The 24,209-nt window shown below is 43.5% G+C and overlaps 1 protein-coding gene across 1 annotated transcript; it reads right to left on the minus strand.

The window, feature by feature from the left end:
- Positions 1–490: 490 nt before the first annotated feature.
- Positions 491–22,816, minus strand: TOMM34 (translocase of outer mitochondrial membrane 34). Its single transcript, XM_007530868.3, has 7 exons — positions 22,609–22,816; positions 18,266–18,365; positions 16,229–16,381; positions 15,234–15,403; positions 8,035–8,182; positions 1,677–1,803; positions 491–1,412 (listed from the first exon to the last, which is right to left on the minus strand). The coding sequence occupies exons 1-7, from the start codon at positions 22,733–22,735 to the stop codon at positions 1,308–1,310; spliced, it is 930 nt and encodes a 309-aa protein (XP_007530930.1). The 5' UTR covers positions 22,736–22,816; the 3' UTR covers positions 491–1,307.
- Between the last annotated feature and the right edge of the window lie 1,393 nt (positions 22,817–24,209).

Consider the following 24,209-nt stretch of genomic DNA (forward strand, 5'->3'; position numbering starts at 1 on the left):
CATGCATAATTTAGTAACTTAGTTTAACAAGGGAGTGACAGCTCAAGCAGCAGTCCCTATTATAACTAAGGTACAGAGAACAAAGAGGAAAAGCGGGGCTGGGTGGTGGCGCACCTGGTTGAGCACACATTACAATGCACAAGGACCCCAGTTCGAGCCCCCGGTCCCCACCTGCAGGAGGAAAGCTTTGCAACTGGTGAAGCAGGGATGCAGGTGTCTTTGTCTCTCTCCCTTCTCTACCACCCCCTTCTCTCTTGATTTCTGGCTGTCTCTTATCAAATACATAAAGATAAGGGGCAGGAGTAGATAGCATGATGGTTATGCAAACAGACTCTCATGCCTGAGGCTCCAGAGTCCCAGGTTCAGCCACCTGTTACCACTATAAGGCAAAGCTGAGCAATACTCTGGTAAAAATAAATTTTAAAAAAGATAAAATTTAAAAGTAGGAAAAGCATCAATGAATGAACAACAGATTTATATTGAAGGTTTTTTTTAATGCATAGCTTAAACACACAGTTCAAAGTAACGTTTTGAATAAAGCAGCAGCCTGGAGGGACTGCTGCTGTCAAAAGGGAAGTCCTTGCCTTGGAATGGAAGGACACTACCTTTGAGGCAGCTTTTTTTTTTTTTTTTTTTTACCTGTTCTACCTTCAGGAGGGACCACCCTCCTGTTCTCTGGAAACAGCTCTGGCAGGCACCTACCTGCAGGAGGCAGCAACACACAGACTGAGCCAACCTGGGGTCAGGTTTCTGTACACACACACACACATACACACACACACACACACACCCCCCAATGACACAGGGGCAGACAAAACCTGGCCAACAGGCACTGGGACTCAGAATACAGGAGTGTACATGTGTAGAGTGGAGGCAGCAGCTCAGGAGAACCAGCTCACCAGGCTGCTTTCGGTATTGATGGGCTAAATCCATCCCATCCTGCCCCTACTCCAAGCTCAGTTTGCTCAGATGAACCACAGTTAAGGATGGTGTGCTGAAGCTAGAGAGGGACAGCACGCAACCTGGAGCATGTGTGGGGCAGGACAGAGCCAACTACTTCACTAGTGAGGACCTGCTTGTGTGATTGGGTGGGGTTGGGGAACTCTAGAAGGTGCCAGTAAAATGTGTTTGTTTGACTACACACTGAGCTTAATGTGAACAAGCGAAGCCTTTTGAGGGGTGGGAGGCCTTCACCTCTGAGGAGCAGAGAAGGATGCTTCCAAGTTCACTGTGGGGCATGCTGGGTCCCGGGAGCAGGCACAGAGGAAGGAGATCAGGTGGAGGTTTCCTGCTGCCCTTCTGGATTTTTAGTTTAAGCTCTGGTTTATTTCCTGCTGCAACTTCTGTGCAGGCCCGTTCCTGGGCTCAATTTGCAGGAGACTGCTGATGTCTGCAGAGCTGGATTCATAGTCCTAATAGGAAAGAGAAGAGTAAGAAGCTGGTGTGCTGACTAAAGCCAAGCTGAGGTAGATATGGGCAGCTTCTGAGAAGGCAGAGGACTTTCACACCCCAGCCTGTAGGTCTTCCCTGGGCTACACTTGGGCTCCAGATGAGAAGGCATAGGGAGAAACCCCCTAGCCTTGATTATGCTTTGAAAATTCCACTACAGACAAAAATGTCTATAGTCTATGTATCTTTCTGGACTGATTTTATTATTATTATTATTATTATTTTACCTTTAGTGCCTTGTAGGCTTGAGCTCTTCTATAAAATGCCTTCACATTCTTCCCATCCAGCTTGAGGGCTTCTGTGCAATCCTCCACTACTTCATTGTACTGCTTTAGGACCAAATAGCAGAGTGCTCTGATGGGGAAAGATTATTTCAGAGGGTTCAGTCACTTCCTAAGGGCTGCCTCAAAGCCAGGAGATACTCTAAGCAGTCACCCCAATTCACTGTAAACACTGGCCCTGCTGCAGGTTTCTTTATTTTGTTTTTAAATATCATCGCTCTTTCTAACAGCCCAGCCCCTTTTACTGGTGAAAAGCTTTTGTTTGAAGGAAAGAGCTTCCCAGGATCCCACCCCACTAACTGGCAGAGCTGGGACTCAGCCCAGGCCCGTGTGACTCCAGTGCTGACTTAGTTCTCTCCCATATTATACTCATTCAAGTCAAGGAAAGATCTCCTCAGCCCTTCGCTTCATCCTGTTATACTAAACATTACATACCTTAAGGAAAAAAAAACCAAAAAACTGGGAGTCGGGCGGGTAACACAGTGGGTTAAACACAGCTGGCGCAAAGCTGGAGGACCAGCGTAAGGATCCCAGTCCTCCCACCTGCAGGGGAGTCGCTTCACAGGTGGTGAAGCAGGTGTCTTTCTCTCCCCCTGTCTACCCCTCCTCTCTCCTATCCAATAACAGCTACAATAATAACTACAACAATAAAACAAGGGCAACAAAAAGAATAAATAAATATATTTTAAAAAAGAATATATAATTCTTTTGACTTATATTTTGAGTATGTTCATAATAGAATATTGCAAAAATAAAAAAGTACTCATGTACACTCATATAATGGAACATTCTTCACGGGGGGGGGGGGCGAGTCTGTGCATCTCTAGTCAATTCTAGTCCTTTTCTCTATAGTCACTAAAAGATTTCTTTGCAGTTTATTATAGTGGCTAGGCAAAACTTTCATGCTCTAGGCTCCAAGGTCCCTGTTTCAATACCTTGTACCATAAAACTATAGTTGAACAGTGCTTTGGGAAAATAAGTTAGCCATTGGCTGGGAAAATAGTACCATCAGTACTATACCAAGCTTTCATGTCTTGAGGCACCAAAGCTATGTTCAATCCCCTGTACCACCATAAGCCAAAGCTGAGCAGAGCTCTGGTTTAAAAAATAAGGGGTGGGGGGACTAGGAGGTGATCTACCTGGTAGAGTGCACATTTACCATGCACAAGGGCGTGGGTTCAAGTCTTTGGTCCCCACCTGCAGAGAGAATGCTTCACAAGCAATGGAACAGTGCTGCAGGTGTCTCTCTCTTCCCCTTCCCTCTTGATTTCTCTATCCAAAAAATGAATATAGAAATATTATAAGTCATGGTCCAGGAGGTGGCGCAGTGATAAAGCTTTGGATTTTCAAGCATGAGGTCCTGAATTCAATCCCCAGCAACACATGTACCAGAGTGATGTCTGGTTCTTTCTCCTATCTTTCTCATAAATAAAATCTTTAAAAAAAAAAGAAATACTAAAAGTCTGTTCTTGAATAAAAACTAGTCATGTTATTGGAACTAAAGAAACCATAGAATGCATACTACATATGACTCATATATTTAAGGGTGGGAGAGAGAGCGTAAGAGCATGCAGAGACTCATGCCTGAGGCTTTGAAATCCCAGGTTCAATCCCCCACACACCACTATATGCTAGAGCTTAGCATTGCCCTGGTGGTAAAAAGAGAAAAAAAAACCTTTAAAGAGATTATATTTAAGATGTTGAGAATGTATAGCTTTAACTAATAAGCAACCTTAGCATTAAGTAAATAGAATGATCTTACACATAACCCAAAGGGTTTTCATTACAGTGGAGACTGGGAGGTAGCACAACTGAAAAGAAACCTGAGTTTTGTCATCACGAAGACCTACTTAAATCCCAGCTCTACAAGTATTAGTTTTTAAAAATATATTATTTAATATTAAATATATGTAATATTTAATATTCAGAGAGAAATTGAGAGGGGAAGTGGAGATAGAGGCGAAAGACAGAGGGGGAGAGAAAGACAGACACCTGCAGACCTGCTTCACCACCTGTGAAGCGACTCCCCTGCAGATGGGGAGTCAGGGGCTCGAACAGGGATCCTTAGGCCGGTTCTGCACTTTGCACCATGTGTGCTTAACCCACTGCGGTACCACCCAACTGCATGAATAACAGTACTTTTAAAAATAATTGAAGTACTGTCTTAAGTGTGTAAAATCTACGAAAATGGTTACTGGAGGTCTCCAGTAGCATGAGGTAAACAAGGCCAGGGCACTTAGAATTAGAGATTTAAAAGATGAACAGAGTGGCCCAAGAGGTGGTACAGTGGATAGTGTTGGGACTCTTGAGCATGAGATCCTGAGTTTGATTCCTGACACTACCTACGCCTGAGTGATGTCTGATTCTCTCAATGATAAAACTATTTAAAATTAACAAATCTTAAAAAATAAAGAAGATGGATAAGAGAACAGATGGATGTAGTCCTTTTAAGTCAGTCTGGCAGAATGAGGCATCCATCTCGGCAATAAAAACAGGCCTAAAATTCTAAAATCCAAGATTTTTAAAAAATATATTTATTATTTCCTTTTTGTTTGCCCTTGTTTTTATTGTTGTTGTAGTTATTATTGTTGTTGTTGTGGATATCGTCGTTGTTGGATAGGACAGAGAGAAATGGAGAGAGGAGGGGAAGATGGGGAGAGAAAGACAGACACCTGCAGACCTGCTTCACTGCACTATGGCCCGACTCCCAAATCCAAGATTTTTAACAAAAGGTTCTCTTCAGTTCATTTGGCAGCAAAACCTGACAGGAATTGATGTGAGGCTTTTTGTTTGTTTGTTTTTTGTTTTTGGCTAATGATAGTATGTGGGCTTGAACCTGGGGCTTTGGAACCTCAGGCATGAGTCTCTTTGCACAACCATTATGTTATCTACTCCAGCCCAAGACAGTCTTTATACCATCCTACACAATTGTATGTATATAGGAGTGGTAAAGGAGAAAAACAGATGCTTTAAAGGAAATACATGGGAAGTCGGGCTGTAGCGCAGCGGGTTAAGCGCATGTGGCGCAAAGAGAGGCTGAAGGATCCCAGTTCAAGCCCCCGGCTCCCCACCTGCAGGGTAGTCACTTCAAAAGCAGTGAAGCAGGTCTGCAGGTGTCTATCTTTCTCTCCCCGTTTTCTCCTCCTCTCTCCATTTCTCTCTGTCCTATCCAACAACGATGACATCAATAACAACAACAATAACTACAATAATATAAATAAGGGCAACAAAAGGGAATAAATAATTTTAAAAAATACATGGATCAGCTATGGTCTCTGCAGAATTCCTCAAGCTTCTGACAATAAAACCAATAGAAAGGTCTCATTTAGAGTCAGTTTCCAAGGCTCTCTCCACCACTTGCTTATTTGGTGAACTGAGACAAAACAAAGCCTTTCTCTCTCTGAGCCATGGCTTTCTCAATTTTAAAACAGGAAAACTAAGCTGATCTATCTGAGCAGTGATGTAGAGCAGGGACTACTAACACACAACAGAGGGAGGATACTCTTGCTCCCAGACCTTCAGAGACAATGGAAAGAATCACTGACCAATGATAGAACTTCAAGGTGCACAGACTTAAGAGTCCCACAAGTTTTTACCATCAGCCTAAACTGAAGTCCTCTCTCTTCAATCCCAGGCCAAGCAACAATTATCTAAATCCTGAATTCTCTGCTAGAGTTCTCAGGCTCTTAAGTCACTGGATGCCTCACACTGCCAGGCTGTCAAAATTTCTAATTGAGGGGTCTTGGAGAAGCCAAAGGATAAGAAGACAAGCTATAGACTTGTGCTGAGGTGGTGTCTGCATGCCAAGTGCAGTGCCTTTACATTAGTGCTGTATTGTTGTATGGGTGTTTAATATAAATTCAAGGGAGAGTCAGGAGATACTTCACCAGGAAGAAAGTAGAGAGTGCATCTTACAGGGCCAGGTTGTGGTGTACCTGGTTGAGCACACAGGTTACAATACAAAAGGACCCAGGTTCAAGCCCCCAGTCTCTTTGCGAGTGGTGAAGCAATGTTGCAGGTGTCTGTTTCTCTACCTCCACCTTCCTCTCGATTTCTGGCTATCTCTAATAATGATAATTAAAAAATAAAAGATGAATTTTTTTTAAAAAAAGTGTATTGGGAGTTGGGCGGTAGCGCAGAGGGTTAAGTGCAGGTGGCACAAAGTGCAAGGACCAGCGTAAGGATCCAGGTTTGAGCCTCCGGCTCCCCACCTGCAGGGGAGTCACTTTGCAAGTGGTGAAGCAGGTCTGCAGGTGTCTGACATCTTTCTCTCCTCCTGTCTTCCCCTCCTCTCTCCATTTCTGTCCTATCCAATAATGATGACAACATCAACAATGATAACATCATCATTTACAACAATAAAACAAGGGCAACAAAGGGATAAATAAATATTTTTTTAAAAAGTGTGTATTTTACTACATACCAAGCCTTGAGTTCAAACCCCAGTCCCACGTGGGAGCTCCAGAACACGGGATTGAGAAGCTCCATGGATTAAAAAAAAAAATTGGGGGTCAGGCAGTAGCATAGCGGGTTAAGTGCACGTGGCACAAAGTGCAAGGACCGGCGTAAAGATCCCGGGTCAAGCCCCTGGCTCCCACCCGCAGGGGAGTCGCTTCATAGGTGGTGAAGCAGGTCTGCAGGTGTCTTTCCCCCGCCTTCCCCTCCTCTCTCCATTTCTCTTTGTCCTATCCAACAACGAACGACATCAACAATAACAATAATAACCACAACAAGGATACAACAAGGGCAACAAAAGGGGGAAACAAAGGGCCTCCAGGAGCAGTGGATTCATGGTGCAGAGACCAGCAATAACCCTGGAGGCAAAAAAATAAAAAAGGTAATATTTTTAAAAAATTAAAAAAAAAAAAAGCTCTATGGAGGGGGATGGATGGTGGTACATCTGGTCAAGCACACATTACAGTGCACAAGGACCAGGGTGGTCCCCACCTGCAGGGAGAAAGCTTTGCAAGTGGTGAAGCAGTGCTGCAGGTGCCTGTCTCTTTCCCTCCGTCTCCCCTCCTCTCAATTTCTGGTTATCTCTATTGAATAAATAAATAAATGTATTTTTTTAAAAAAAAAAAGCAGCAGCAGCTCCATGGATGGAGTCATGTGGCATGCATCTCTCTAAAACAAAGTGTCACAGGGTGATAGTAGTGAAGCAGAAGTCAATTTCCTTCCTCCCTCTCTTGCCCTCACCAGAGCACTGCTCAGTTTTGGCTAATGGCATTGTCGAAGATTGAACCTGGTTAACCTTGAAGCCTCATGCAGTAGAATGTCTCTGCACGACCACTCTGCTACCTACCTACACCTGCCCATATGCAGCAAAGACTCTCATGTAGGATGCTCTGAGGTCCTAGGCTCAATCCTGGCACCACCATCACCAGGAGCTGAGTAGTACTCTGGTTTGAAAACAAACAAACAAAAAAAACTTATCCTATGGTTTTAAAAACTAAAAAAAATTTTTTAAGTGTGTGTGTGTGGGGGGATGAACCTGATTGAGAACACGTTATAATGCACAAGGAACTAGGTTCAAGCCCCTAGTCCCCACCTGCAGAGGGCAAGCTTTGCATCTATCTTTCCCTCTCTCCCTGTCTTCCTCTTCTCTCTCGCTTTCTCTATCAAAGAAATGAATTAATTAAATATTTTAAAAAAGAACATGCCCTCTAGGAGGTTATGTGGCAGGTAGAGCACTGTATTAAAAACACAAGGTCCCATGTTCAATCACCAGCATTGCATATACCAGAGTGAAGCTCTGACCATTCCTTAGTGAAGTAAAATAAACCTTTAAAAAATTAAGAGGGGTCAAGTGGTGACACACCTGGTTAAGTGCACATACTACAGTGTGCGTGGACACAGGTTCAAGCTGTTGGACCCCACCTGCAGGGGGAAAGCTTCACGAGTGGTGAACCAGTGCTGCAGGTGTCTATCTCTCCTTCTCTATTCCCCTTCTCCCAATTCCTGTCTCTATCCAATAATAAATAAAGATTTTTTTAAAAGTAAAAGAAAAAATGAAAAAGCTGGCCTGGAGCGGTGATACCATGTATGTACAAACCCCTGGATTGCACTAAGGACAATTCATAGGAGTATAACAAAACCACACTCCCCTCTGGCATCCCTCCATTTCTACCCCCTTGAGAGAGAATGCTGCTGGCCATGTCTGTCTCACGGTGACCAAAATATGTGTGAGTGCACATTCTGAGTTGTATTGACTAAATGCTTACATAAAGGGCCTACCAGAGTCGAAGAGAAGACCATGGGAGGAATGTCCTGAAATCCCCCAGGCCAGCAGCTGTGTGGAAGATACCTGTTGCTGTACGTGGTAGATTCCAGGTTACTAAACGAGAGGCTTTCACTGTACTTCTCAATAGCTTTCTTATGGTTTCCCTTCTTTACAAGCTCATTGCCTTCTTCCTTCAGAATTTTGGCTCTCTCCACATCCCCAGCAGATGGCACTAGATACAAATTCAGAAGAGGAAAAAACCATGGAGCAGGGGCCCAGTTGAGATCAAAGAGATCTCTTTGGCATCATCATCTTTTCTAAGCCATCTACAAACCACTCTTCCCAGAGATTCTGTAAACACTGTTAGAAATCACCCTTCCTACCTGATAATTCTCCCAATTAATGTTTTCTGGGAAATTAAAACACAAGATTTTCCATTCAGAAGAGGATAGGAGATTCTGATATAAGTATATATACATACATATTAACACGATAAAAATCCACCCCAGTTCTAGTTTTGGCACTGCCAAGAAGTTGGGTCTTCTTGAACTACCAAACTCTTGTGGACCTCAGTTTTTTCACCCATACAATAGATACCTAATTCCCTACAGGGCTACTGTCAGGATGAAACCTGAGAATACATGGAAAACTGGAGGCTACCCTAAATTTAAAGTAGGAAAATAAGTATTTAAATAAGCATGTCTGGAAGGTGCCACAGTTAGCAGAAGGACTACATTTACGGGCAAGAGATGCTGAATTTGATCCTTGGAATCACATGTGCCAGAGAAGTGCTTCGGTTCTTTTTCTCTACTATTAAGAAATCTTTTTTTTTTAATTATCTTTATTTATTTATTGGACAGAGACAGCCAGAAATTGAGAGGGAAGGGGGTGACAGAGAGGAAGAGAGAGAGACACCTGTGACATTGCTTCACCACTCGTGAAGCTCTCCCCTCCCCCTGCAGGTGGGGGCGGGGGGCTCGAATCCAGGTCCTTGCACGTTATAATGTGCACTCAACCAAGTGTGCCACCACCCAGCCCCTATTAAGAAATCTTTTAAACTAAGCGAGCATTTAATAAAGAAAAGCTGTAGTTCTAGGTTTTCAGAAAAGAGTAGAAAACCCACCATTCCTTATCTGTGTTTCATTCTCAGTCTGAATATGCTCCCCTGCTAATATGTGTAGCTCTACCCTAGCGTTCAAGGATAAAGAAAAAAAGAGATTAAGGTGAAATTCAAGATGCTTATCCCAGCTACAGGGCCTTCTCTGTACAGCCCCAATTAATTATTCTAGCCTCAGATTCCATGTCACTTGGTTTTTAATTTTTAAAAGATCTATTTATTAATGAGAACAAAAGAAAGAGAAGCAGAGCATCAGTCTGGCATATGTGATGCTGGAGACTGAACTTAGAACCTCATGCTTGAGAGTTCAATACCTTACCCATTGTATCATCTCCTGGGCTGCATTTTTTGTTTTTAATTTTTAAAAACTACTTTTGGGTTGGGGAGATATCACAGCAGTAGAACAGACTTGCATGTGAGAGGTCCCAGGTTTGAGCTCCCAGTACCACGAGTAGCCAGAACTGAGCAGTGCTCTCGGAGAAAAAAGAAAATACAAACAAACCCCCCCAAACCCCACATTTTAATTTATTTTTCAATAAAGTGCTTAGTACTTATGAGAAGAGTAAGTCTGAGGAATAAAAAGTCTTGAACTCATCTTTTTTTTTTTTTTTCCTCCAGAGCTATTGCTGGGGCTCGGTGCCTGCACCACGAATCCACTGCTCCTAGAGGCTATTTCTTCCCTTTTGTTGCCCTTCCTTGTTGTTTATCAGTGGTGGTGTTACTATTATTGTTGTCATTGTTGTTGGATAGGACATAGAGAAATGGAGAGAGGAGAGGAAGACAGAGAAGGGGAGAGAAAGATAGACACCTGCAGACCTGCTTCACCGCCTGTGAAGCGACTCCCCTGCAGGTGGTGAGCCAGGGTCTTAAACCGAGATCTTTATTCCGGTCCTTGCGCTTTGTGCCACGTGCGCTTAACCTGCTACATTACTTTCCACCCCCTTGAACTCATCTTTTAAGAAGCATCTTTAAAGGGCAAGGTGGTGGTGCATCTGGTTGAACACACACACTACCATGTGCAAGCACCCTGGTTTGAGCCCCTGCTCCGTGTGTGTGTGTGTGTGTGTGTGTGTGTGTGTGTTGGGGGTTTCATAAGCAGTAAAGCTGGTCTCAGGTCTCTTTTTTTAAAAAATTCTTTTTTGTACTATCATTATTTATTGGATAGAGACAGCCAGAAATCAAGAGGAAGGTGGTGACAGAAAGGGAGAGAGACAGATGCATGCAACACTGCATCACCATTCGCTTTCCTCCTGCAGGTGGGGCCCAGGGGCTCAAACCTAGGTCACTGAGCATTGTAATATGTGTGCTCAACCAGGTGTGCCACTACCTGGCCCTTCTGTTTCTCCACCTCCCTCTCTTCTCTCAACTCCTCTCTGTCCTATCTATGTTAAGAAAGATCTACTAGAACTTTTAAAGCCCCATGGTTTCCTCTCCAACAAAATCCACTTTTTCAATTCTGTGTTTCCCACCCTTTTGTTTTGATAATTTAACAAAGTATATTCATATTCATAAATTATATTTACTTTGTTTCTGACATTCCTGTAAAGGAATAAATAATTGTCTTCTTCTGTAATCTAGTTTCCTTTTTTCTTCTCAACATCATGTTCCTCAGCTTCATCTCATCTTGTAAAAACTTTTAAAAATGAGTGGAGGGTAGATAGCACAATGGCTATGCAAACAGACTCTCATGCCTGAGTCTCCAAAGTCCCAGGTTCAATCCTCCGCACCACCATAAGCCAGAGCTGAACAGTGCTCTGGTTAAAATTAAAAAAAAAAAAAAAAAAACTTAAAAAAATTTTATTTATTATTGGATAGCAAGAAAAACTGAGAGGGGAGCTGGATGATGGCTCACCTGGTTGAGCACATTACAATGCACAAGGATCCAGGTTCCAGCCCCCAGTTCCCACCTACAGGAGGAAAGCTTTGTGATTGGTGAAGTATTGCAGGTGGGAGTCAGGCGGTAGCATAGCAGGTTAAGAGCACATGGTGCAAAGCACAAGGACCGGCATAAGGATCCCAGTTCAAGCCCCTGGCTCCCCACCTGCAGGGAAGTCACTTCATAAGCAGTAAAGCAGGTCTGCCGGTGTCTTTCTCTCCCCATCTTCCCCTCCTCTCTTGATTACTCTGTCCTATCCAACAACAATAATGACATCAACAACAATAATGACCACAACAAAGCTACAACAACAAGGGCAACAAAAGGGGGGAAAAATGGCCTCCAGGAGCAGTGGATTCCTGGTGCAGGAACTGAGCCCAGCAATAACCCTGGAGGCAAAAAAAAAAAAAAAAAAGTGTTGCAGGTGTCTCTCTCCTTCTGTATCACTCCCTTCCCTCTTGATTTCTGGCTGTCTCTATCCAATAAATAAAGATGATGCAAAAAATATGTTTTAAGTCTTTTAAAAAAGACAGGGGGAGAGAAACTGAGAGACACCTGCAGCTTTACTTCACCACTCACAAAGATTTCCCCCTACAGGTGGGGACCAGCGGCTTGAACCTAGGTTCTTGAGCACTGTAATGTGTGTGTTTAACCAGGTGTGCACCACATCCTGGCCCCCAGCTTCATCTGTCTTAATGGAAATACCTAGGAGTTCATTCATTCTCAATACTGCAATACCCACTGAGTTATCAGTTCTTTTCTTTACAGAGATTTGGATTATCTGTAGTTCTGATTCTTGCCTCTATAAACATCCTTGAACATGTTTCCTGTGCAGATGTGATAGTCTCTCTAGAATAAGATTCCTTTTTTAAAAGTCTTTTATTAATTGTTTTAAAGATTTTATTTATTTATTAATGAGAAAGATAGGAGAGAAAAAAAACAGACATCACTCTGCTCCATGTGCTGCCGGGGATTGAACTCAGGACCTCATGCTTGAGAGTCCAGTGCCTTATCCACAGAGCCACCTCCCTGACCACAATTTTTTTTTTTTTTAATGAGAGAGAGACACAGAGAGAAAGAGATAAGGGAGGGTGGAAGAAGGGGGGGCGGGAGGAAGAGTGATACAGACATCAGAGCACTCTTCAACTCTGACTTATGGTGGTGCTGGGGATTGAACCTGGGACCTCAGAGCCTCAAGCATGAAAAGTCGTTTGCATTATCATTATGTTGTCTTCCCAGCCTGAGACACAAGGTTTCTATGTACACACATTTTCAGCTTGACCATACATCATATTCTGTAGTCATGATTATTCCCACTGCTCACTGGTAATTTCCCAGGCTAAGAATCCCCTTCTTTTCTCCCTGGCTACCTGAACTCACCTTCAAGGTCTAGCTTGACTCAGCCCCCTCCACTATTATTTTCTCTATGAGTCTTTCCCCCTGCCACCTCCTGCATACTATTATGTATTTATTTTAACCAAAACATTGCTCAGCTCTGGGTTATAGTGGTGTGGGGACTGAACCTGGAGCCTTGGAGTCTCAGGCTTAAGAGTCGCTTTGCATCACCATTATGTTATCTACCCCAGCCCTTTACTTTTTGCCACCAGGATGTTGTTGTTTGTTGGGGCTTCACACCTGCATGATTTCACTACTCCCAAGACTTTGTGGGAGTTGGGCGGTAGTGCAGTGGGTTCAGCACACATGGCACAAAGTACAAGGACTGGCGTAAGGATCCCAGTTTAAGCCCCTGGCTCCCCACCTGCAGGGGAGTCGCTTCCCAGGCGGTGAAGCAGGTCTGCAGGTGTCTATCTTTCTCTCCCCCTCTCTGTCTTCCCCTCCTCTCTCCATCCTATTCCACTTCACAAGTGATGCCCCCTGCAGGTGAGGAGCCGGGGGCTCGAACCAGGATCCTCATGCTGGTCCTTGCGCTTTGCGCCATGTGTGCTTAACCCGCTGGGCTACTGCCCGACTCCCCTCTATATTATTTTTAACCAGTTGTTCTTACAACCAAAAACATTCTAAGTGATAATTTTTTTGATAATTTATTTTTTAAAAGATTTTATTTATTTATTAATGAGAAAGATAGGAGAGAGAGACAGAAAGAACCAGACATCACTCTGGTACCTGTGCTGCCGGGGATTGAACTCAGGACCTCATGCTTGAGAGTCCGGTGCCTTAGCCACTGCACCACCTCCCGGATCACCACATACCCATGTGCAAGATTTGGATTCTACTTAAGTATGTCATTGAGTCCTTACTGCTATGGGGTTTTCACATACCCTCACTGTATAGTTAAGGAGACAATCTCTCAGAGGTTAAGACTTCTTAAATTTTTTTTTTTTAATCACATCACTTTTATTTTATCTTCTTTCCTTCTTCATTCCTTTTTTAATTGGGGAATTAATGATTTACAATAAATACAGTTATTGGCCACAGGCGGGGCTACAGAGCAGCAGCAGCTGTGTTTCTCTCCTATCCTCTCCTGGGTCAACTAGAAATACCAAAGGAAACCGACCACCTGGGACCACAACAAGACAGGACTAGAACAACTTCGGGAACCCACCAAACCACCAGTGAGTGCAAACACATGTGGCTCGTGGACAGGGAGGAGCCTAAGGAGAGATTAAGTGGCTGGTAACAGTCCAACAGTTTACCTGTTGAGGCACCACCTCCAGTCTGCTTTACCAACAAAAACACTGAAGGGAGGAGAGGACTCCCCTGAGACTCACCAAATGCAACTGTGAGTCTCCATTGCTACTGCCCTCAGAGGCTGGAGCAGCAGGGGGGAGGCCCTGTGCTGACACCAGGGGACAGAGAACTGACCAGGAAACTTAGGAGAAGAGCTACACCTCAGTGGCCTAGCAGTGAGGCTGTATAGTGGGAGCTTTTCCACATTGTTCTCCTGGTGAGAACATGGTGAATAATTGCCTCAGAACCTACAAACTATAAATGGGACTTGTTTAGAAAATGACAGGGCGAGGAGGCAGTCAGATTAAGCACAAGCAGCGCAAAGCACAAGGACCAGCGTTAGGATCCCGGTTCGAGTCCCCAGCTCCCCACCTGCAGGGGAATCGCTTCACAGGCTGTGAAGCAGGTCTGCAGGTGTTTGTCTTTCTGTCCCCCTCTCTATCTTCCCCTCCTCTCTCCATTTCTCTCTGTCCTATCCAATAGTGATGATGACATCATCAACAACTACAATAATAAAACAACAAGGGCAACAAAAGGGAATAAATAAATAAATAAATAAATAAATAAAAGAAACTGACAGGGCCCAGCAGTGCTGCTCAGCTTGGAAGAGAAGCTGAATTGAGCCTGGAGCTTTGGATCCTTGGGGTGTGAGAGTCTCTTTGCATAACCACTGTGCTATCTCTCCTCCACCCTGCTTTATCTCTTGGTCAGGAGTCAGTGATTAAGCTAAGAAGCCTATTGACAGTTTAAAAGCCCTCAGACTCCCATAGCTTACAGGGAAGAAAAAGAACAAAAGAAGTTTTTAACGGCCTCTGTGCTCCAACTCAGGGATTGGAATAATATTGAAACAACTGTTAATTTTCACAACTGTGAACTCTTTCAGTACCTTACTTAGACACAAGTCAATCCAGGCAAGAGTGATCAATAATAGTGTAAGGACCGGTATAAGGATCCCGGTTCAAGTCCCTGGCTCCCCACATACAGGGGAGTCACTTCACAGGCGGTGAAGCAGGTCTACAGGTGTCTGTCTTTCTCTGTCTTCCCCTCCTCTCTCCATTTCTCTCTGTCCTATCCAACAACAATGACATCAATAGCAATAACAATAATAACTACAAAAATAAAACAAAGGCAACAAAGGGAATAAAATAAATATCAAAAAAAAATCTTAAAAAACAAAGTGATCAGTAATTTGAAAAGTACTGAGAAAGGGATTTCATTACATACTATATAGAATGGTTAAACAAACAAGAAGAACTATTGGAGAAATGAACCAGGACAAGAGTCCAGCTAAAAGCCCCCCAAAGGTTGAACCACAAAATAGATCAACATCCAAATGCTTGTTAAGGAAATAGTCACAGGAGTGAGTAAAGAATTTGAATACAGTTATTGGTACATGTGTAACATTTCTCAGTTTTCTGTGTCTTTGTACATTTTCCCCCCAATTAGGAGTAGTTTCTCACCACTCCTATCACCAAAGGTCTGTCTCCCCATCCCCATATCACTTTTATAAATAAGCTTAATAAGGCCAATTTTTACAGGATTCCACTACAGAAAATGGTTACAAGGAGACTACAAGCCTCTGGTCAGGAAGCCACAGCTCACCTCTGCTCTGTGCAAGTGTGGTTTCTTTGGATTTGCTTTCAGTTATTCCTTTGTGGGTTTCAGAAGGCACAGAATCCCACCTCTTCTGAGCTGAAATAGGTACCAATGGGATAGTGGGTAGCTTCAGGCGCCATTCAGGTCCAAGAGAGTCCTGAAGAGCTTTGGTCATTCTGAAAAAGAAGGCAAGATTGCAGGGATACTGCTGGCTTGGTCAAAGTATTTCTCCTCTCCTACACACAGAGGAGCCATGTAAAGAGTCAAAGTTACCATCTTTATATACTTCTTTCTCCCTTGCCCCATGCATGATTTTACTATTCCTGAGTCAATCTTTTCATTCATATGTGTTTCTATTATATATACATACATACATACACACACACATATACATATATACTTAGAGAGAGAGAGAGAGGAGTAGGAAGGAAGAGAAACTCCAGCACTAGAGCCTCCCTTAGTGCCAGGGCTCAAACCTGGGCCAGGCAAATAGCAAGGTCCTCGCCCTACCCAGAGAGTCATCTCTCTAGCCCACTTCACATATACTTTTAACAAAGAGCAGCAAAGGAAGAGGAATCTGTTCTCAGGTCAGCCACTGTGAGTGTGTGAGACAGAAAAGAACTAGAACAGAACTTTGGTATATGCAATGCTGGGGATCAAACTCAGGACCTCATGATTGCAAATTAAATATTTTGTCGAGGCCACGCAGACCTTTTTATCTGGCTATCTCCCACTGGCTCAATACCTTCAACAGAGTTCAGTGAATATTACTGTGTGGATGAGTTTGAGCACCTAGCCGCCAACAACCAACCAACAAACAGCTTAAGTGCTTGTAAAACCAATAGCAGATGCTTCGTCACAATTTCTCTACATGCTCAGTAGGAGTTCTTAAGTCTAACACACAGGAATTGAGCCCCCCCCCCCCGAAGACAGAGTGACGGCTCCAAGTCAATCAAAGGTAGGGAACACTGGAGAGACAGCCTTCAGGGACATGAGCTCACCTGTTGGTGCCTGCTAAGGCTGACATCACACTGTCATCAATCTGCAGTACAGTCATATAGTCGACATAGGCCAGAGAGTACTTCTCCAATGCTTCGTAAGCAGATGCTCGCCGCAGTAGGGGCTTCATGCCAAATGGAACCAGGGCCAGTGCTCTGTGAAGTAGGAAGCAGAAATGTCATCTGGCTGCTGGGCCACTAGGGCTCCCTGCTAGCACCTTCCAGGCAGGATCACCTATGGTACTCAATATAGAGTTTGTCAGAAAGACGCTGCTAAATGTCAACCCTTTGAATAGGGTCTTTTCTTCTCTTTCTATTTTAATTTATTTTAGATAGAGACAAAGAGAAATTGAGAGGGAAGTGGGAGATGAAGAGATGAGAAAGACAAATGCAGCACTGCAGACTGGGGGCACAAACTCTGATCCTGGCACACTTTAATGTGTGCGCTCAACAAGGTGTGTCACTGCCCAGTCCCTGGGTCTTTTTTATTTAAATGAAAACAGAGAAGGAAAAAAGGGCAGATAACCAAATAAAACTGTACACACTATACTCATGTATCAGTTTTCTCAGTTGCAAGCCCCCTCAAGGTCAAGAACAAATGCCTTGTAACTTTTATGCTACTATATGTTTCTATAGAGCTATGGCCTGTTGGAAATAACAGGTTTTGGAGGCAGGTTGTATTTGCATTCTACACTCATCACTAACCATGTGACCCTAGGCAAATCACTTTAGTGCCTCGATCAGTCCTCTGAAGGACGGCAAACCTATCCCACAGAATGCTTATGAGCAAGCTAAGACGAAAACCTAGTACAAAGGACCTGGAACAAATCATGTTAGCAGGGTGTACATCTCCCCTTCATTCCCACCTACTACCAGGGACCATGAATTACAGGATATCAAACCCGAGACCACACTAAAGTCTGCATGCTACTTTAGTGATGAGGAAAGGAGCTGATATCAGTCTTGCTTGAAAAGTCATGAAAAATGGTTTAATGTCCTCTAAAGATGGTCATTATTAGATTCATTTTTTCTTCTTGCTTCTTCATAGACAACCTGCCAGTTTCAACACTTAGTTTCCAGCCATAACCTTTCTTGCCTTTTTCTTTTCTTTTTTTTTTTTTTTTTTAGCTCTGCTCAGCTCTGCCTTATGGTGGTGTGGGGGATTGAAACTAGGACTTTGGAACCTCAGAGATGAGTCTCTTTGTATAACAATTATACTATCTTTGTCCTTCCTTCTTTCCTTTCTCTGTCTCTCACTCTATCTCTTTCACTCTCAATAGAGACTGGTAAGCAGAGTTGCAGAGACAGAATGAAAGACCACAGCACAGAAGCTTCTTTTCTTAATATTTTTTATATTTATCTATTTCCTTTTGTTGCACCTGTTTTATTGTTGTAGTTATTGATGTTGTCATTGTTGGACAGGACAGAGAGAAATGCAGAGAGGAGGGGAAGAAAGAGGGGGAAGAGGAAGATAAGACACCTTCAGACCTGCTTCACTGCCTGTGAAGCGACTCCCCTGCAGGTGGGGAACCAGGGGCTCGAACTGGGATCCTAACTCCGGTCCTTGTGCTTTGCGCCACCTGCGCTTAACCCACTGTGCAACCATTCAAGTCCTAGAAGTTTCTTTCAATGTGGTGAGGGCTCAAACCAGGGCAGCACATGTGACAGAACAGTACACTATATCAAAGTGAACTATGTGGCTGGCTCTCCCTCCCTCTTTTTCTTACATGTATCTATCCCAGAAAAATCAATCACTAGTCTACAACTTTACCTCATCCCCAGGTACCAAGTCTCACAAAGACTTTAAAGGCCTACCTCTTAACTGTCTGCCCTATTCCTGTTTTTTGTTTGTTTGTTTAGCAGTATGATCAACTTGTATGTCAGGGACTGCAAGGACTGAGCAGAGCTGTCTATGCTTGGTGATTTTTGTGACACTTCCTAATTTGGCACAGTTGTAACTGGTGGGATCAATTCAAAGGATAAATAGGCCAGATGAGCCCTGACTCTTGTGAGACTCTCAGGCTGGCCTTGGCCACTTACGAAGTACAGTCTTTGATGCAGTCTGTGCAGTTTCCATCCTTCAAGTGGCATGCTGCTCGGTTTGAGTACAGAATGCTCTCTTCTTCAGGGTCTGAAGAACCTGCCCAGGAGACAGAAAGCATGAGAGGATCGGAATGGAATATAGATAGATGCCTGGCAACACTGGGATACATTTCTTACCCTGAGCTCTCTAGGCTGTGATTAAAGGCAGCAGGTGACTGTAACCTGATGAGGGTTGTTGGTCTGATGAGCTGGCAAGTCTGTCATTTTTACATAAGGACAAAACCACCTAGTGTCCTGTTAGTCTCAGGGACTGGAGTGTCTTCTCATTTATTTTTTCCAACACTGAACTTATTAATGGGCAAAAAATAAAACAGCTAAACATAAATCTACTAAAAACTCATTATTACTGGGAGTCAGACAGCGGGTTAAGTGGAGGTGGCAGAGTACAAGGACTGGCGTAAGGATCCCGGTTCCAGCCCCTGGCTCCCCACTGCAGGATAGTCACTTCACAATCGGTGAAGCAGGTCTGCAGATGTCTATCTTTCTCTCCCCATCTTCTCTTCCTCTCTCCATTTCTCTCTGTCCCATCCAACAACAATAAAACAAGGGTGGGATTCAGGTGGTAGTGCAGCGGGTTAAGCGCACATGGTATAAAGCGCAAGGACCAGCATAAGGATCCCAGTTTGAGGTCCCCAGCTCCCCACCTGCAGGGGAGTCACTTCACAGGTGGTGAAGCAGGTCTGCAGGTGTCTGTCTTTCTCTCCCTGTCTTCCCCTCCTCTCTCCATTTCTCTCTGTCCTAACAACAACAATAAAAACAAGGGCAACAAAAAGGAAATAAATAAATATAAAAACATAAGGGTAACAAAAAGGAATAAATAAATATTAAAAAACTCATTAAGTGTGTGTATTAATTTTATTAGATCATATAAACCCAACTCTAAGGAAAAAATGAACAGTATGATAAATTCTGGTTAATGGCCTGAATAATAAGTATTATGGGATATAAAAGAGACTAAACCTGCCTAATCAAGTTAGTTAAAGGACTCTCAAGTTACTCAGCAGGGAGCAAAATGCTTAGATATTTTTCTAAAGGCAATCCTATCCCTATAGAATCTTAGAAACTCAAGTCCTTTAATATGGATGGCCACGGCAATTTTTGTTTCTTTCCAAATAAAATTTCAACCAGTTTATACGCATCAATATGGGCCACAACTAAAACAAACACACAAGAAAACATGCTGAAATGTTAAGTATTGACCCAGTAATTACATTCTTAAGTGTATGTATCAAAAAATTATGCAATTTCTCTTTTGAAAAATATGAAAGAGGGTGGGGGTAGATAGTATAATAGTTTTGCAATGAAACTCTCATGCCTGAGGCTCCAAAGCCAGGTTCAACCCCCCACACCACCATCAGCCAGAGCTGAGCAGTGCTCTGGTTAAAATAAATAAGGGGCCAGGCCATAGCTCAGCAGATTAAGTGCACATGGTGCAAAGTGCAAGGACCAGCGTTAAGGATGTAGGTTCAAGCTCCTGGCTCCCACCTGCAAAGGTGTTGCTTCACGGGCGGTAAAGCAGGTCTGCAGGTGTCTGTCTTTCTCTCCCCATCTCGGTTTCTCTCTGTCGTATCCAACAACAGCAGCAGCAATAATAACAACAATGATAACAACAAGGGCAAAAAAAGAAAAAGGAAAAAAATAGCCCCCGGGAGCAGTGGATTCATAGTGCAAGCACCAAGCCCCAGCAATAACCCTGGAGGAAAAAATCATAATAAATAAAAATTTTAAAAATATATGGAACACATAAAACATACAGCAGATAAAACTATACTCTCACATATTTCCCAACTGTTTTCATTTTCTTCTTCTTCTTTCAGAGCACTGGCTTTATAAATTCTCCTTTTTAATATTTTTATTTATTATTGGATAGAGACAGAGAAATTGAGAGGGGAGGTGGGAGACAGAGAGGGAGAGAGACAGGGTGGCAACTGCAGCACTGCTTAACCTTTCATGAAGCTTTCCCCCTGTTGGTGGGGATCAAGAGCTTGAGCCTGGGTCCTTGTGCACTGCAGTGTGTGTGCTTAACCAGGTAAGTGCACCACTGCCTGGACCCTCTTCATGTATACTTGAACTCACTGCTCAGGGGTGCTTTTTCATTCAGAGACAAGACCTTCTTAGTCTTATTAGAGACTCATTACATAATCGTGGTCAACAATGACTAATTTAGTTAAAGAGGGAATGGCTGAAAAGGACAGTTCAGTTATATTCTCAAGAATCAGGATGGGGGAGGGCAATGGGACAGTTAAAAATCAGGCACCTTGTGTTGGGGAGCAAGCAAAGAGGGTTAGGCAACAGATTCTCACACTTGATGCTCTGAAGTCCTAGGTTCAATCCTCAGCATCACAAGTCAGAGCTGAACAGTACTGTTAATAATAATAACCATTATTATTATTAAGTAACTCACACCAATGATGACGACCAACATAAAATGGATATAAAATAGTAACCAGATGAAGGCTCACCTAGCAGCACCCTTACATTACCATGTGTAAGGACCTGGGTGGGGTCAAGCACACACTCCCCACCTGCAGAAGGGAAAACTTCACAACTAGAGTAGTGCTGCAGGTGTCTCTCTTTCTCTCTATCCCTCTCTTTCACCCACTATCAAAAAGAAAAAAATTGGCCAATGGGAATGGTGGAGCTGTGCAGGCACTGAGTCCCAGTGATAATCTGATGGGGGAAAAAAAAGCCAGAAAATAACCAAAGGTTGGTAAGGATGCTGAGAAGTCAAAACACATGTGTACTGCTAGTGGGGATGGATAATAGTGGGATATAGAATATTCTTGAGGGCTGGGCGGTAGTGCAGTGAGTTAAGCGCACATGGCGCAAAGCACAAAGACCAGCTCAAGGATCCCGGTTCGAGCCCCCAACTCCCCACCTGCATGGGGGTTGCCTAATAAGTGGTGAAACAAGTCTGCAGATGTCTTTCTCTCTCCATCTTCTTTTCCTCTTGATTGCTCTCTGTCCTATCCAACAACTATGACAGCAATAAGAACAGTGATAAACAACAAGGGCAACAAAAGAGGGAAAAAAAAGCCTCCAGGAGCAGTGGATTCGTTCCAGCAATAACCCTGGAGGCAAATATATATATATATATATATATATATATATATATATATATATATATTCCTCAAAATACATACATATATATTCCTCAAAATATATATATTTCTCAAAAAAATAAAATAGGGGGCCAGGGAGACAATATACCTGGTAGGGCATCAGCAGGATCTAGGTTCCAGTCCCCCCACCCTATATGAGAATACTATGGCATAGGGAAAGCATTGGTGCTGTCTCGTCTCTTCCTTCTCTCTTTTTCTGAAAAACCATACTCAGAGAAGTGAAATATCAAATGCAAGATAGAGAGAGCCAGGCGGTAGCGCACAAGGACTTGAGCAAAGACCCTGTTTGAGCCCCCTGCTCCCCACAAGTGGTGAAGCAGGTCTGCAGGTGTCTTTCTCTTTCCCTCTATCCCACCTCACCTCTCAAATTTTCTGTCCTATTCAATAAAATGGAAAAAAATTGCAACCAGGAGCAGTGGATTCAGTGTGGCACCACCTCAGTGCTAAAACTGGAGGCAAAAAAAAAGAAAAAAAATCAAAAGCAGGGTAGAAAAAAAATTATTAAATGATCTAGCAATTTTGATTCCAAGAACTCAAAACACAATCTTGAAAGTATCTGCACGTTCACCAGTTTGTTATTCACAACAGGAAAAAGATGTAAACAATTCAAATGTCTATCAGATGAATAAAGAAAACGGGTCCTATCCATATATTACGAAACTTTAAAAAAGGAAACACACGATTATATAATGTCCTTCAGAAGATCGTGCCAAGTGAATTATGCCAGGAACAAAAGACAGATACTGTATAATCCCAATCTGAGTTATCTGAAGTAGTCGAAATGCAGATGCATAAAGTTGAATGGTTGCAACTAAATGAATTAGGAGGTGGGGAGGACTAATGCTTAGTGGGTAGTTTTAGTGTTGCAAGATAAAGTTCTGGAAAACTTAAATGTAGTTTCGATGATACAAGTAAAGGTAAGTTTAAAAGAAAACACAGTATGATTAAACATCTATTAATATAGACCATGTTTCTGGAATCCCACTAGTGTATGTGTGTGTGTGTGTGGGGGGTAACTGAAAAGATGAAGGAAGACTCCCCTGGATGCAAAAGGCTGGGATAGGAAAGGAAGGGTGGGGGTGGAGGGTTGTCTGCAGATCCCAGGTCAAGGAGCTCCGGACAGAAGGACAGAGCCAAGTGTGGGCGGCCGGGAAGTACCTTGCGCCCGCAGCACCTGCAGCGCACGGCTGTACAGCACCGAGGCCTCGGCGAACTGGCCGTTGCGGAAACTCTGGTTGCCGGCGGCTCGGAGCCCGTCCACAGAGGTTGGGAGCTTGGGGGCCATCCCAAGGCCAAACACTAGGCAGCGTGCTCCGCAGCCGGGTAGTGCAGCACAGCTTCAGGGCGGAAGCGCAGGCGCAGAGCATTGCTGTCCGATTGCTAAGCCGGCCCCCGAAGGGGCGGAGCAAAGTCTGAACGAACGAATCCAGTGGCTCCGGCCCTCTGCGCGTGCTCAGTTCGGAACTTCTGGGCCGCTCTGGTCGCTAGGCTGTTAGGACTTATGAAATGGCTAGAGGCCAGCTCCCTGGTGTTATTGATCTTACATTTAAGTGAAGCCTGACAGGCGCTTAACTCAAGAGCAAAAGAAGATGGTAATCTCATAATGTGATTAGTGCTACAAAGAGAGCACCACAGTAATGTAACCGAAAATAACCCCAAGGAGGACTATTTTAGGCCTCTGAGGGATTGAGCTGCTACCTGAGAAGGTTCAGAAGATTCTTTCTGAACTGAGGGATAACAAGTACAAAGGCCCTGAGTCTGAAAATCATTTCGCACATAATCACTAAAGATACTCGTTTATTTATTATTGGATAGAAACAGAAAAACAGTGTGTGGGTAGATATAGGGAGAGAGACAGAGACAACTGCACCACTGTTTCACGGTTCCTGAAGCTTTCCCCATGCAGGTGGGTACTAGGGGCCTGAATGGTCCTTAAGAACTGTAACATATAGGCTCAATACTAGTTTAATAAGTGATTTTGCTGAGAAGTTATCTTCAGCCATTGGGGCTATCTTCACTTTACATAACCCTTCACTTTTGTAAAGCATAGCAAGTGAGCAGCACAGTGTGAAAATAAGGCCAGAGCTAGAACCTACTATGGAAGAAGTATAGAGAAAGCGTTAGTAGATGTCAGAGGACAGAGAATTAATTGACTTGTTGCAGGAGAGACCACTGATGACTTCACAAACTGTAGAAAATCTTCTTAGAGATGCAGGGTATATAGCATAATGGTTATGCAATGTTGTATGCTTTACATTGGTTTGTTCTAGCCCTCCCCCGCCAAGAGAATTGGATCAGTCCTGTTAATTTCGCCAGCCCACTTGGCCTCGCCCCTAGGAAACCCGCCAGAGTTCCAGAGTGAGAGAGTTTGGGGTTCCTGAGTTCGAGAGTAAAAGAAAGAGTGCTTGCGCTGCCGCAAAGAGACAGCAGAGTTCTGTTTGGTGATTAGTTTGTCTTAGTTTATGAATCGTTGTTCCTGAATAAAGAAATACAGCTTCCCTGCCCAGCCGTTGTCTCCGCGTCTCTGTTACCCGCTGTGAAGCTAGCCCGGCCAGCCAGAGCCTTCCGAATTTTAACAACAATGCAAAAAAAAAAAAAAAAAGAAAAAAAAAAAGCTCTCATGCCTGAGGCTTCAGTCTCAGGTTCAATCCCCTTTACTACCATATGCCAGAGCTGAGCAGGAGTCTGGTAAAAAGAAAGAAAATCTTAGGTTTTCCCCGAGGACTAATTGACTTTTCTACAGATTTCTTTTTTTTTTT

This window comes from Erinaceus europaeus, chromosome 1 (assembly GCF_950295315.1).
Source record: "Erinaceus europaeus chromosome 1, mEriEur2.1, whole genome shotgun sequence".
Classification (NCBI taxonomy): domain Eukaryota; kingdom Metazoa; phylum Chordata; class Mammalia; order Eulipotyphla; family Erinaceidae; genus Erinaceus; species Erinaceus europaeus.